The sequence below is a fragment of the Myxocyprinus asiaticus genome, chromosome 33, assembly GCF_019703515.2.
Source record: "Myxocyprinus asiaticus isolate MX2 ecotype Aquarium Trade chromosome 33, UBuf_Myxa_2, whole genome shotgun sequence".
Lineage (NCBI taxonomy): Eukaryota > Metazoa > Chordata > Actinopteri > Cypriniformes > Catostomidae > Myxocyprinus > Myxocyprinus asiaticus.
In genome coordinates this window covers 42,314,293-42,329,597 of record NC_059376.1, presented here as the reverse complement: position 1 = coordinate 42,329,597, position 15,305 = coordinate 42,314,293, and the positions used below count along the sequence as shown (strand labels likewise).

The 15,305-nt window shown below is 37.7% G+C and overlaps 1 protein-coding gene across 1 annotated transcript in view; it reads right to left on the bottom strand.

The window, feature by feature from the left end:
• Positions 1-622: 622 nt before the first annotated feature.
• The window catches only part of LOC127423856 (tissue-type plasminogen activator-like), a 22,771-nt gene continuing 8,088 nt past the window's right edge, over positions 623-15,305 (bottom strand). Inside the window, exons 3-15 of the mRNA XM_051668512.1 lie at positions 15,026-15,068; positions 11,912-12,046; positions 11,060-11,170; positions 9,231-9,429; positions 8,732-8,823; positions 8,472-8,646; positions 5,307-5,392; positions 4,378-4,440; positions 4,000-4,207; positions 3,651-3,787; positions 3,076-3,216; positions 2,817-2,965; positions 623-2,470 (exon numbers count right to left, since the gene is read on the bottom strand). Coding sequence (XP_051524472.1) covers positions 2,309-2,470; positions 2,817-2,965; positions 3,076-3,216; positions 3,651-3,787; positions 4,000-4,207; positions 4,378-4,440; positions 5,307-5,392; positions 8,472-8,646; positions 8,732-8,823; positions 9,231-9,429; positions 11,060-11,170; positions 11,912-12,046; positions 15,026-15,068 — 1,701 coding nt within the window. The 3' untranslated portion in view covers positions 623-2,308. The remainder of the gene's footprint in view (positions 2,471-2,816; positions 2,966-3,075; positions 3,217-3,650; positions 3,788-3,999; positions 4,208-4,377; positions 4,441-5,306; positions 5,393-8,471; positions 8,647-8,731; positions 8,824-9,230; positions 9,430-11,059; positions 11,171-11,911; positions 12,047-15,025; positions 15,069-15,305) is intronic.

Sequence of the window (15,305 nt, the reverse complement as noted above, 5' to 3'; positions counted from 1 at the left end):
TGGTATGAAGAATGACATTATAATGCATATTTGTCTTTAGTTTTTTGTTAAAGAAATTGTTAAATTGCACAGCAATTTGATTCAAAACTGTGGAGACTATAAATCAGAATCAAGGCAAATGATAATCACAGTCACATGAAAAGATAATAACATTATCGTAAGTGAACACAGCTCTTTATAACGTCTCCTAACACACTCATTTTTATGCTTTGAACTGTTTATTTATTATAGATTTTATTATGACTTGAATCAATACATAATTGAATTAATGTTCAGTTATTAGCTTTAATTTACTTTGGAGCAAATGTAGGTGGACAATAAAACTCTCAGAGCTTTATTTTGAAGGAGGAACCCAAGCTACAGTATATCTCAACACCAGAATATTATAGAGACTTCGGGATGGACTCTTTTGATTTGGGCCAGTAAGCAACCACCTAGCAACCACCCAGGTCACCCTAGCAACGACCACTCATAACAAAACACACTAGCATCAGGACGGCTACTTTTGCACAGGCAAGCACACTTCACATTTTCAATAGAATTGTAAAAAATCTAGTTACACTTAGAAATTCAAATCATGATAACACAACGTACAGTACATCCTTGTGATAGTGAATTCACAGAACAAATGTGAAGGAAATTCCCCAAAATCTAAAGCATATGTTGGTTCCACAGAAGACAAGGGACAGCTGTTTCCATTTCATGTTTTATAAAAAGTCAGGCAAAATCATGTACAATAACATTGTTTCAACATAAACAAAACAAACAACAAAAAACAATAATTTAGCACTGGCTACAACCATGTACAAAAAAATTTAAATAGTTAAATACTACAATAATATGTAGGCCTACATATGATTATGATTGATTATGTCTCCATAATCAAAAGTCTGATAATATTAGATTGCAGTCTAAAAACATCCAGCTTAACGAGGACTAAAGTCCAATTAAATACCCAGCGACATTGACCGTGAAACAAATGTTTCTCTGACCCAGTAGATGTTTAGTGATAAAAATATGTAGCAAAACTGACGTGACAAATGTTACAAAGAAGCACTGTTTAACAACTCAGAACACACACTGAAAAGTGCCATCACTTAGTTTGCATATCCTCACTATTGTAAAGCAAAGTGCATCTATTTTTATCATTTTACAATATTGGAAGTGCTTCCAAAGGACTAAGTGCATTTCTGAATCCAAATTTGCACTTTAGCTAAGTCTTTCTCATTTGTGGAAATGTCGTTTTTGGAAGCACTAATTTAAGGCAACGAGCGTGACACAAACTGAAGAATACGTTGCTTTGATTCGAGTTTCTCCTTCGATGTGCCACATCTACAATGATCAAATCACAGCATTATAAAACTTTAGAAGATCTGTATTTGTATTTCTAAAAATCCCATGGTTTCCTTTCTCAAAACAACAGTAGTAGCTAACTAATTACATTACTCTTAAGTTAAAGTAGGTCAAAATGTTGAGTCCTCAGTTAGCAGGACAATAACAAGTCCAGCTGTTAAAGTCAACATGAAATCAAATTTGACCCTTTTTACATTCTCATAAGACGTTCCTGGTCTTAATGTGAACACTTTCTGAATATTTCAAAAAGGCCAAGCAGGCAAAGAGGCCTGGGTAGCTCAGTGGTAAAAGACGCTGGCTACCACCAGTTCGCTAACTCGCTAGTTCGAATCCAGGGCGTGCTGAGTGACTCCAGCCAGGTCTCCTAAGCAAACAGATTGGCCCAGTTGCTAGGGAGGGTAGAGTCACGAGGGGTAACCTCCACGTGGTCGCTATAATGTGGTTCGTTCTTGGTGGGGGGCGTGGTGAGTTGTGTGTGGATGCCGCGGTGGATGGCGTGAAGCCTCCACACGTGCTATGTCTCTGTGGCAACGCTCACAACAAGCCTCATGATAAGATGCACAGGTTGATGGTCTCAGACGCGGAGGCAGCTGGGATTTGTCCTCCACCACCCGGATTGAGGCAAGTCACTACATGACCATGAGGACTTAAAAAAAGCACATTGGGAATTGGGCATTCCAAATTGGGTAAAAAAAAAAGGCCAACAGGCTATTTAGACATTTTAGTTAACTAACACGCAGCTCTGACTCCATTCTAGTATGGAATGCTTGCAAATTCCCAATAGATAAAATCATTGTTGACCATCCTGTCTCACTTGGAAATAAATCACATTTTGGTAGTAAAATGGGTTGCACGTTCACGTTGACTTCAAGGTAGGTGCATGACATGTGCATCGCCTTATTTTCAGTACCCAACATTTACTGTAGTTTGCACATTAATACAGTTTGTTTATGTCTTATTTAGATCTCATCTTGTCAGATATCCACTTTGTGTAGTTTGTGACGCGTGTGTAAACGCCAGGCGTGTCTTTCTTCCCACAACCGTCGCCCCAACTGATCAAACCCATCAGTGTCATTCTGCCATTCTTCGGGCACACCAGAGGACCACCGGAGTCTCCCTGAAGAAAAATAGAGACAGACTGAATCAAGAGGGTAAAACAAGTAAAATGACTCATTTGAGGTCACTTCTTGAATTCAACAGTAAGTGCAGCATGTAAACTCCTAATACGCATACTTGTACTATGCACGACAAGTATGTCCTTTGCTGGTGATGGGAAAGTGTTTACATTTGCATGTAATCGTTACGTTTTCTTGCTCAGATGTTGCTCTTTCAAAGCAAAAATTATGTTTAATTTACTGTAAGTATCAATTTTGTCTCGGATGTTACTCCTAAAATTCCTTTGGAAAACAAAATAGACACAATAGACCATTGAATTTGGTTTGCAGCTGAAAGTGGAGTGTTACCTTGCAAGCATCGTTCAGACCGAGTGTGTCTCCTGCACACAGCATGTTGGGCATCACTGGACGCCCAGACAGTTTCCCGGGAACGCACTGATCCTGCGGCCACAACCGTACGAAACCTCGCTTGATTCTCTGAGAGAAAAACTCAGAAACTAAGAGAGAGAAAGACGTAATATGAGTAAAATGACAAGGCATGCATTCCTCACATACTGTGGCCACATTATCTGTAACAGTAGCACGAGGTGTTGAGAAATCATCTTACACTCTTCCTCTTTCCCATAACCAGAGATTTCACACTCTGTCCAGTCGGGTAAAACCAGGTTCGGTTCTGGTAAACACGCAGGCAGAACATCAAGAGAGTTCACCGCACAGATACCAGAATCACTCTTCAATTTGAGCAGAGCTAAAGATATGAAAAATAAATTAAATATGATTTAAATGCAACTGAATATATATAATTGCTGGTGCAATTTTACATTCAGCATTAGTATGTACTAGTATGTATTTTACATATAAGGGATATTCTGCGGTAAGTGTTGCAAACCAAGTCTGTGCAATTCCACATTTCATGGATAAAAATTTAATTTTAAATTATTATAATAAAATTATGGAAATGTATTTCATTCCTTAGAGTGTGTGTGTGTGTGTGTGTGCGTGTGTGTGTGTGAGAGTGTGTGTCTGTGTGTGTGTGTGTGTGTGTGTATGTGTGTGAGTGTGTGTGTGAGTGTGTGAGTGTGTGTGTGTGTGTGTGTGTGAGTGAGTGAGTGTGTGTGTGTTTGTGTGTGTGTGTGTGTGAGTGAGTGAGTGTGTGTGTGTGTTTGTGTGTGTAAGTCTCACCTATATCATTATCATAAGTGTCATCATCATATTGTTCATGGATCCAGTACTTTTCTACATCAAAGATCTGCTCGCTGCTGGAGTTCTGATGTCTGAATGTACGACCCAAAATTATTCGCAGACGTTTCTCTTTAAACCTAAATTCACAACACAGGAGGCCAAAAACTATTATCTCACCAAAACTGGATTGTATCTCTGTCAGGCAAAGAATCTGAAAAATTATCTCACAAAAATCCAAAGAAGCGCAACTGATTTGTAAACAATTGAGGTCATGAAGGAGGAAATGAGATGCAAGTATATCTGACCCAAATGCAATAATACACTCAGATAACCCAGAGCGAGTACGCACTTCTCCTGAAAGCAGTGAGCGGCTGATAAAATCCAGCAGGAGTCGATGAGCACCCCTCCACACAGGAAGCTGTACGATTTTAAGTGGGGTAGATATACGGTGATGGCCGCCTGCCACGGCTGCTCTCTGATGTCACTGGCCTGACCGCCGAGTATCCGGAACATGGCCAGAGAGTTTGAGGGGAGTTCAGTGCGCTGACCACAGGTACCTGAGCAAGAATACGAGAGAGAAATATGATGAATTCACACTTCAAACAAAGTGACGGCAGAACATCAGGCTCACTGACTGTTCAGTGATGGATTACTGTCTGTAAATGATGACAGAATTTTCGATTTTGGGTGAACTCTCCTTTATATTAATTATCCGACTCTCTCTCACCTTGGTTGTTGTTAGTTGTAGGGGCTCGTGGTCCAAGCGTGGTGATCAACGGGGGCCTCCTTGCTGTGGAGGAGAGACAAATCCATTGATTTCTGTTGTTTTTACGCTGAGTTAATGATATTTCCACAGCCTGACCTCATGAACATTACGTGACCATGTACGTTTTTTTGCAAAACGAAATGACGTGCTTTATTACCAGTTTCGCTGCAGTTTCCCAGTGAAATGTCCAGCAGGTGGCGCCAAAAGCGAGTGAAATAGTGTTTTTAGAGTTTTTAATGAGTAAAACGTATCTCCTTAACCTAAACATTTAACCTAAACCTAATCGACAGTGTCCTAAAAGCAAATGTGAAATGGAAAGCACATGTTCTGAAGCCACCAAGTCTATGACACATTCGTCTCACATGTCAGCTTGCGTGCTTGGCTGATCTCGAAGGGCAGACTTCAGAGTCCAAAGTTCAACTCTGTATCAGGTGAGCTACCACGTTGGAAAAAGTGTGTAAATATAGGTGAGTCTGTAATACAAGCGGTAAAATGTTTCATTTGTCAAATGATGTGTTAGAGTAAAAGTGTTTTGATATCATACCATAGCAGTGTGTGAGTAATAGAGCGCAAAATAAGTGTTTTATAAAGTCATAATCAGCCGTTGTACTCGTGATTTGTGTGAAAGTGAATAAAAAGCACAATTGTTGTAGCACCTCTTTCACCAGGAAACAGCAGCAAAACGTAGAACGTGTCACATAAGTCACTTTGCAAAAATGTTGTTATAGTAATGCTCATTCGATGAGACTAGGTGGATTTTCTATCTCCTAAACCTAACCCTCACAAACCACTATTTGGTACGATTAGTAAGCAATTTTTTCTTGGTCCACACAATACTGATTGCAGGTTCTTTTCATGGAAACGTTGTCATGGAAACGGTGTGGACTTACGGCATTTGGGCACGTCACAGAGTTCCCAGGTCAGCTGTGAACCTTTATAAGTGTGGCACCAGGGACCGAGGTCACCGTCTGGATTCCTGTGAGAACAAATGAGACGTTGAGAGTTTAGAGTGTGTGTGTGTGTTTCTGTGGGTGTAATTTGATGCACAGTGTATATTACAGCTGTGTGTAATGCTATGTGTTGTCGTGATTTTATCACGGTTATGGGGTGGTGTTGGGCACAAGGAGTTCCTAAAACCCCCTAAACCATTGAAAAATCACTGGGTAAAACCCCTCAGAGATTATATTACAATATTCATGTGCCATTAAGATATGTACCATGCTATTTACATGATGCTCCAAGGTAATACTTCAAAGAATGTAAACATGGTACTTTTTTGTAAGTGAATGTACAATTATGAGTGTTGTTTGCTTTTATAAAACTTCATCAACAGCAATATGATAAAAGACACTTAAGTGAAATATATATGCACATTTATAACTAATAATAACCACAAAAAACACTAAGTTAGTATAGGTAAGTATTAGAATAGTTCATTAACCTTTACTGCTAGCTGTCTACAGTTACCAAGCAATGTTGCCACATTCATATAATTCAACTGATTTTCAATCAAAGGTTTTTGCACTCCAAAAAATTAACTTTCATTACCGTTGGTTTTACTGAATTCTCCCTTGTTCGTTTTGCTTAAAAAATTTATTTAACCAAGTAAACTTAATTTACCTGAGTTGTTTCAACAAAAAAGTGTCTTGTCAGCTTTACTTAATCTATTTGTGTTGGGACAACATCAATATTTTTGGCTGTCATTAACTGAAACCGCAGTGATTTGAAGTTACTAGCATTCTTTGTGTTGAAACTGGATAAGTAGAGAATAAATGTTGAAATTAAAGAGCACCTATTATGGTTTTTAAACGTGTCTAATTTTGTTTTAAAGGTCTCATACAACAGATTTACATGCATCCAAGGTCAAAAAACACTTTAATTTGCTCATAATTTAAATTTTTTTATTTTATTTTCAGATTTTTCCCCTTTTTCACCCAATTTGGAATGCCCAATTCCCAGTGTGCTTTAAAGTCCTTGTGGTGGCATAGTGACTCACCTCAATCTGGGTGGCAGAGGACTGAAATCTCAGTTGCCTCCATGTCTGAGACCATCAACCTGTGCATCTTATCATGTGACTTGTTGAGCATGTTGCCATGGAGACATTGTGCATGTGGAGGCTTCACGCCATCCACCATGGCATCCATGCTCAACTCACCACACGCCCCACTGAGAACAAACCACATTATAGCGACCACGAGGAGGTTACCCCATGTGACTCTACCCTCCCTAGCAACCAGCCAATTTGGTTGGAGACCTGGCTGGAGTCACTCAGCACGTCTTGGGATTTGAACTAGTGAACTAGTGAACTCCATGGGTGGTAGCCAGCGTCTTTTACCACTGAGCTACCCAGGCCCCCCAAATTGTAGCATTACCTTTTTTTCCCCAGTGTCAAAAACGACTCGTTCAATGATCCGTTCTAAACTCCTCCTTTCAGAGAGCATACTCTGCTCTGATTGGTCAGATGTCCCAGTCTGTTGTGATTGGTCTACCGCTTAGTGTAGTGTTTGAGGGCGGGTCAAAGCTGTTCACGAGCAGCCAATGAAGACCAGAGGCGGGTTTTTTGTTACCAAATTACGTAGGTTAGTACAGGAAGTAAGTCTGGAATTACTAACGACTCGTTTCAGGTGTTCAGATTCGGTTCTTTCTTTTGGGAGTCAATAACTCCATTTGTCGTGCCCTTTGATTTTTGAAACATTGCAGACTTTTGTACATTCACAAACAGCTATATAACACACTACATGAAAGGTGATATTTGAAAAACCATAATAGGTGCTCTTTAAGTGTTATTTTATGAGTCGACACAAACTGTTGCAAGCCAATTGTTAACTGAACGAATAAATTGAGCTAATGTAAGTTCAACACTTATCAAGTAAAACGAACATCATAATAATAATAATAATAATACGTAAAACTAACAAATCCAAATGGCTTGCATTTACTCAAAAAGTTAGCTTTTTCAATTTACTTTAGTTCATTTCTTTAGTTCATCCAACTGAACTGTGGCTTGTTGGAACTACTCAACACTGTTGCATGGAACCACTTGACACTGCTTTTTTAAGTAAATCCAACAATTTATGTTTTTGAGTGTGGGTGTTTCTTCAACTTCGGGCAAGTTCTTGTGCCACTGGTTGATTTTTATTAAAATGAACATAAGATCACATTAGAATTGACCAAGACTTTGTCATTTTTTTGTTACTTTTCAAATTCCTTTTATGTATAGATGTGACTGTTTTAGCCTTGTCTCAGACCCAGACATTCAATATTTAAAACTGTGAAAATCCATTATTAAAATACAAAGTATTAGATGTTTAAAACTCGGATCATCTAAACAGAGAGTGAAATAAACATAAAAAATTTCAATATTTATTGTGTGAAAATTATTTCAATCACTTTATCAAAAATTACGACTGTCCTACAGTTGTTGCGTCATTTCCACCACACCAAACAATTTTCCCTCTAATAAAGTTTGTTCAAAAGTTAGTGTATATTTGTTAACCAAGTGGACAAAAGTGTCAGTGAAGAGCATGCTTGAGACAAAACAAAGAAAAATCAAGGGAAATATCACTTTTTATTGGGCGTAATTTCTAATCAAGCTGTAATTTTGCCAAATTAGCTTAAAGTGTGAAACTATTGTTTAATTGTGTGTATTTAGGATACATAAAACTTTAGCTATAAAATTAGCCTTAACAAGACAAAGGAGTCAAAAACCTTTTAAAAATGTCATTTCCATCAGCGTCATTTCCAGCACAGAATTTAAATAAACACAATACAGACTTTGAGATGTGCTGGAAATGACACAGAAATGACATAAATCTCCTGTGATGCATGTACAGATACTGTTGAACATTGTTAGTAAATTAAATAAACTTGTGAGAGTGTGAAAAATGTTTTAACATGCCTTTACTTTAAAAGTCCACGGTGCTAAAAGTGCCCGAAGTTGAAGAAGCACCCATATATAGTCCATTTCACAATAAATTTGAACATGGCTCATCCAATCACATTTCAGATCTGTTTTATAAATGCAGACGTGAAAGAATGTGTGTGTTTGTGTGTACCTGCAGAAGTTGTGGCTGCTGATGCCCAACTCTCTGGCATCTGATCTCCATGTGGTGTAAAGCTTATGAGACACAGCGGGTGAATCCCACGGTAGACATTTCAAATGGCTGCGTGTGACCGCCTTTGTACCTCTGTAGGACTGACCGGACCCCTGTACACACTCCATAGCGGGATCTGACGCAACACAACACACAACGTTAGACCTAGTACACACACAGTGAACGCTGATGTGTGTGTGTCTGTGTGTGTGTGCTTGTACCTGTTACACATGTCGGTAAAGAGCAGAATTCCCATGTCACCTGAGCTCTTTTATTGACAAAACACCAGGGTTTAGTGTCTCCATCTGGATTCCTGAGAAACAAAATATCATCCAAACAATATTATTGTTCATATATTCACTGACAATATAAAAGTATATAACTACGGTACAATACAGTATTACAGTTCCTTAGCTGAACTGTAGGATGTTCACAGTTGTCAAGCAACTTGGTACATTAATGAAGAATTCAGCTGGTCACAGTTGTGTGTTAGTTTGCATTTTATAGGGACTTCCAATGCAACTAATTCAGTCAAATGTTTATTATTTTAATTCAGATTTTTTTTATATATTATGTTAAAAACAATGTTGGTAAAAATAATGTATTTTTACATTATTTATATATTTATTTAACATATAAATACATGAATATATATATATATATATATATATATATATATATATATATATATATGTTATGTATTTTATTGTAAGTGTATACCTGCAGTAGTTGTGGTTACCCAGCCCCAGTGTGCTGGAATCTGTTCTCTTGGCTGTGAATATCTTTCCTTGGTGTGAATTAGTTAATGTTAATGTTAATGTTAATGCACTCCAGTTAATGCACTCCAGTCCTGATGCACTCATATTCCAGGTGCCACGGTAACTCAAGCCCTGACCCGTTGCACATCTCTCGCCCGTATCTAACAAAAATGAGGAAGAAATTCAGACAATATTCAACCATATATAGAGTGCACCAGTTTGGCGCAGTCAGTCTGAAACTGTAGTTTGCCTGGTTACAAGCTACTAGTATTTAAACTACAATTAAACTAGCTATTTGAAAAAGCATCAGGGGTATCTTTAATATAATTATAATTAATATATTATTTTATTTTGATTAATTGTGTAATTAATTTACTGTATAATTCATTTAAATAGTTGCAACTACTTATGAATGGTTTTCCGAATGATTTAAACACACACACACACACACACACACACACACACACAAATGTATTCTGCTCATGAATGAGGACAAATGAGGATCTTAATTAGGGTGATAGAATTAAACTTGAGCACATACATTTACAATAAATACAACTAATACAACTAAAAACACCCTAATTTACAGTATATACTGTGATTGCAAACAGGAAACAGCAGAAACATAGTTATTAATGGTGATTAACTAAATATTTTTTGATTAACCTAAATTTGAGAAATACATTTGTTTCACGAAAAAAAAAAAAAAAAAAAAAAAAAAGGTTATATAAAATGCCGATATTCAACCATTGCATAGACTGCACCAGGCTTGGGTAGCTCAGCGAGTATTGACGCTGAGTGACTCCAGTCAGGTGTCCTAAGCAACCAAATTGGCCCGGTTGCTAGGGAGGGTAGAGTCACATGGGGTAACCTCCTCGTGGTCGCTATAATGTGGTTCTCGCTCTCGGGGGGGCGTGTGGTGAGTTGTGCGTGGATGCCGTGGAGAATAGCGTGAAGCCTCCACACGCGCTACGTCTCCGCGGTGACGCGCTCAACAAGCCACGTCATAAGATGCGCGGACTGATGGTCTCAGACGCGGAGGCAACTGAGATTCGTCCTCCGCCACCCGGATTGAGGCGAGTCACTACACCACCACGAGGACTTACAGCGCATTGGGAATTGGGCGTTACAAATTGGGGAGAAAAGGGGAGAAAAATAGAAAAGTTGTAGTTTGCCAATACTAGCTATGATTAAAGTATTTCAACTACTGTCAGTTAGCTAAATGTTAAGTTACAAACAAAAATTTGTTTTTATTGGGGGGGGGGGGGGGGGGGTTGGAGGGGATCCTTTTTGTGGTCATTTTTTTTTTTTTTGTATCAAAAACTATCAAATTATAAAATAAAGGATAAACAATAAAAACAGTCTTATGTAAATTGTTAGATTCTATTCAGTGCAACAATGTAATTATTTAAGAAATTTGTTCTGCTTGTGTTCCTTGACTGAGGCCCAAAGAGGCTCTTTTTGCATCAAACCTGAAAACATGCATTAACGCTTAATACAACCAGTAAAACTAAAACACTCTAATTTATATAAGTGAATACACATTTTTGTGATAAACTGCATTATTTAACTAAAATTACTTTATTACAATATTTATACACATACATTTTATTTATTAATATTTTATATTTCGATTAAATTATTATTATTTAATTGAAATTATTTATGTAAATCGTATTTATTATAATATTTTTTATTATTACAAATGAATTATTATGTTTATCTATTATATTTATATTCATTTATATTACTTCAAAACAGAACATATAAAAATGGTGTGCAGCGTCTTACTGATTTCACACTGGGTGCCTGTATATCCTGGAGGACACTGACAGATAAAGTCATTGGAGTAAACAGCTTCCTTACACACTCCTCCATTATAACACTTAGACACAAAACATTCTGAAAAACAGGAGTAAAATAAATCACATTAACACACGACATTACATTCATTTCCTGAGTTGAACAAATAACTGAAGACATTTATTGCTCTGTGTGACTTTTATGTAGTAAAACACTATTTTAAGTGTGCAACGTCTTTCCAAAATATTCATAATTAACTGTGTTGGTTACATCTCTGTATAATGATTACAGAAATACAATTTTATGACATTACAATCACTGAGGTCAAGTCATAACACTGATAATACTGAGCAATAATTCAAAATGACACATTTGTTTTTGATCTGCGTGAATTGTTCTGTGATGTCAGACCACAGGATGAAAATATAGTCTCATTTTGTAACAAGAATTAAATTTAAATCATTTTGCACCATGAAAAAAACAGGTAGAGCTGCAGAAATGCTCTGTTTCTCATGCAAACAATGAAATACACAATAGTTGTTGGTTAATTATGTTGTTAAACAATTACAAATGGTGATGCTGAAATTATGTTCCATTTAAACTTGAGCTTTTCACAGAACTTCACTTTTCAGGGTCATTTTTGCTCCATGCCTTTGGCAGGGTTTTTAAGAGGTCAGTTCCCCTCGAGTCAAATGTTTGACAAACACAAAGTACCACAATACTGTCTTCAACACTAGATTTATTGTTTTATTCAAGCCATTGAAACTTCTCTTTGTCAGATGTTATGAGCTAGTGTGTTAGTGTTATATTTCTTTTGAATAAATGACACTGATAACTCACTGGTAACTGGTATATCATTACAGTGCACTCTTCCTCGTAAGGCGCAGCGGCAGAATTCCACTTTCGGACCCCTCCATCGCAACCAAGTCACCCCATTGTCCCTGATCACAGCCGAATGGGTGTCCACACAAACATCTGACACACACACACACACACACAGACACACAAGTGAGATGGAAACTGACACATAATGACTTTGATCAGACAACAGCATGAGTAGATGCTTTCTCCTCCACATCTAAAGCACAGACTGGAGCAGCTGAACCATGAGGTGGAATGAAAGACAGTATTCCAAGTGGAATCACACAGTGAGGCTGTTCTGCTGAATCTGTATTATTGTTCTGGTACTATGGCAAGCCAAAATGACTTTTAATCATTCACAGAATATTTTTGCTAGGTAAAATGCTAATTCTTTGTATCAGGAATATAATTACTATTAGTAAAAGAGCTAAAGTAATTTTTGATACAGCGCAAATTATGGTTACACCAGGGTTGCACTTTAAATATATATATGTATATATACACAGTTCACTCAACAGTGCTGTGGCTTCGTGTTAGTAGGTTGAAAAAGTTCCAGCTGTTCTGGCAGCCATACGTGTCATCAATTATTTCAGGTGGGCATACGCAAAATCCTAAGAAAGTTAGGTGGGCATGCGGTGTATGCCTGCGTATGCCCTAGACTACACTACTGCAGCAATGCTCTTCTCACTTGCAAAAAAACTTTTTGTTATCAATAATGACATTGTTACTAATGCAAATGTCCATTCCTGATTTCAGCAACTGAAAAGCAACAAATAAAAATATATTTATACTTTTTGTTTTTTATAATTGTATCCCCTTTTCTCCCCAATTTTGGAATGCCCAATTCCCACTACTTAGTAGGTCCTCGTGGTGACGCGGTTGCTCGCCTCAATCCGGGTGATGGAGGACAAGTCTCAGTTGCCTCCGCTTCTGAGACCGTCAATCCGCGCATCTTATCACGTGACTCATTGTGCATGACACCGCGGAGACTCACAGCATGTGGAGGCTCATGCTACTCTCCACGATCCACGCACAACTTACCACACGCCCCATTGAGAGCGAGAACCACTAATCACGACCACGAGGAGGTTACCCCATGTGACTCTACCCTCCCTAGCAACCGGGCCAATTTGGTTGCTTAGGAGACCTGGCTGGAGTCACTCAGCACACCCTGGATTCAAACTCGCGACTCCAGGGGTGATAGTCAGCGTCAATACTCACTGAGCTACCCTGGCCCCAAAAAATACTTATTTTTAAAATCAGTAATTTGGTTGTCTCTAGTAGCAATGTTAATTTCTGATATCTCTAATGTGATTGTAACTAGTAAAAAAATGCTTTTTAGATATACTTAATTACGCTCAAATGTATTTATATCCGAAATCCATTTCCAAATAACTGAAATACCAATTTTAACATGTTGAAATACATTTACAAAGAAAAATAATGTGCATTTTCACTAGTTGTCATTAAATTTCAGGAATCAGGAATGGATATTTTTTTTACTAGTAACAATGTAATTAATTATATAAAAATTATATTTTTACCAGTAAGAAGTACTAAGATAATATGTGTATTTGAAATTAATAGTGAATGACAGATCATTGTGACACTGCATAGATATGTATGTCTGCGAGTGATGACACCATTTTTGATATCAAGAATGAACATTTTTACTATTGCCAATTACTATTCCCTATTAAATGTAAATATATATATTTAATTTAACTTATGTAGTTAAACTTTGTGAAAATACTGCATGTTATTGCACTCGTGCTAGTTTATTTATTTATTTTTTCTCCCAATTCGGAATGCCCAATTCCCAATGTGCTTTTTAAGTCCTTGAGGTGGCGTAATGATTTGCCTCAATCCGGGTGGCGGAGGACGAATCTCAGTTGCCTCCGCGTCTGAGACCGTCAATCCGCGCATCTTATCACGTGGCTTGTTGAGCGCGTTGCCACGGAGACATAGCAGGTGTGGAGGCTTCACACCATCCACCGCGGCAACCACGCACAACTCACCACGCGCCCCACCGAGAGCAAGAACCACATTATAGTGACCACGAGGAGGTTACCCCATGTGACTCTACCCTCCTTAGCAACCGGGCCTATTTGGTTGCTTAGGAGACCTGGCTGGAGTCACTCAGCACACCCTGGATTCGAACTAGCGAACTAGCGAGCTAGCGAGCTCCAGGGGTGGTAGCCAGTGTCTTTTACCACTGAGCTACCCAGGCCCCCCCCCACCCCTGCACCCGTGCTAGTTTTTAATATTCATAAATTCACAGTATGCCCACCTCTTCAGACACTACTACACTGCATTGCTGATATGTGAAAATGGAATTTCAAATAGTAAGAAATTCATTTTAGAAATCTGTAATTGCGTTTTGAACAGGAGTGAATGACAGATCATTGTGAAAATTTTACTCGTAAAAATTCAGTTACAGATATCAAGAATTATGGCTTTCACTGGTTTAAAAAACTCAACATTTGTTATCAAAAATGTAATGCAAGAATTAACTGTTTTTACTGATTTAAATATAACAACAGATATTAAAAAAAATGAGCACTTTAATTAGTAGTAATTACATTCCTTATATCAAGAATTAGCATTTTAACAAGTAAAAATTAAATTGTTGATATCAACCATTCACATCCTGTACGTGATTAAAAGTCAATTTGGCTTGCCATAGTGGTGCTGCTGTAAGTGTTATGAGTGTATGTGAACTGAATTCTGTCTCTGTTTGTCTTGCGCCACCTGCTGGCTGCTAATGAGAGCTACATACACTCAACACTTTGAGGATACATTTGGAATAGCATAGTAACATAGTATTCAAATTATTCATATATCTACAATAGGCATTATGCATACTTTGCACAGTATGTGAGAGTGAGCACAATGCAGTTTACTGCATACTCCACAACTAGTATGCTATGATGAACACAGACATGGGCCGAGTTCGAAATGGCATACTACCATACTACTCTGATATAGACTGATATGGGATAAGTAGCAACAATAGTACTGGTAGTATGCATTCTGGATTAGAGGCCAAAGGTCGAGAGGTCAAGTTAAGACAAAGGTCAGAGTGTAACGCACCATTATAAAGGCGTGAATCTCGCTTCTGTCTGTGATGCAACACCTGTGAGAAAGATTCACAATGTGGTTATATACGTACATACAGTACATGCTGAGAAAAATGACTAGTACTATTTACTAAGATTTTGACACAGTTTATAAAATTATAAAATTATGTATGTATACAAATTTATAAAATTAAGTAAATCTACTTAACTTCATGACATAATGTTCATTAAAGTGAGTAAATTTAACTTGAACATTTCAATTCCCTTATAAACACGTTTAATCGTACTACACA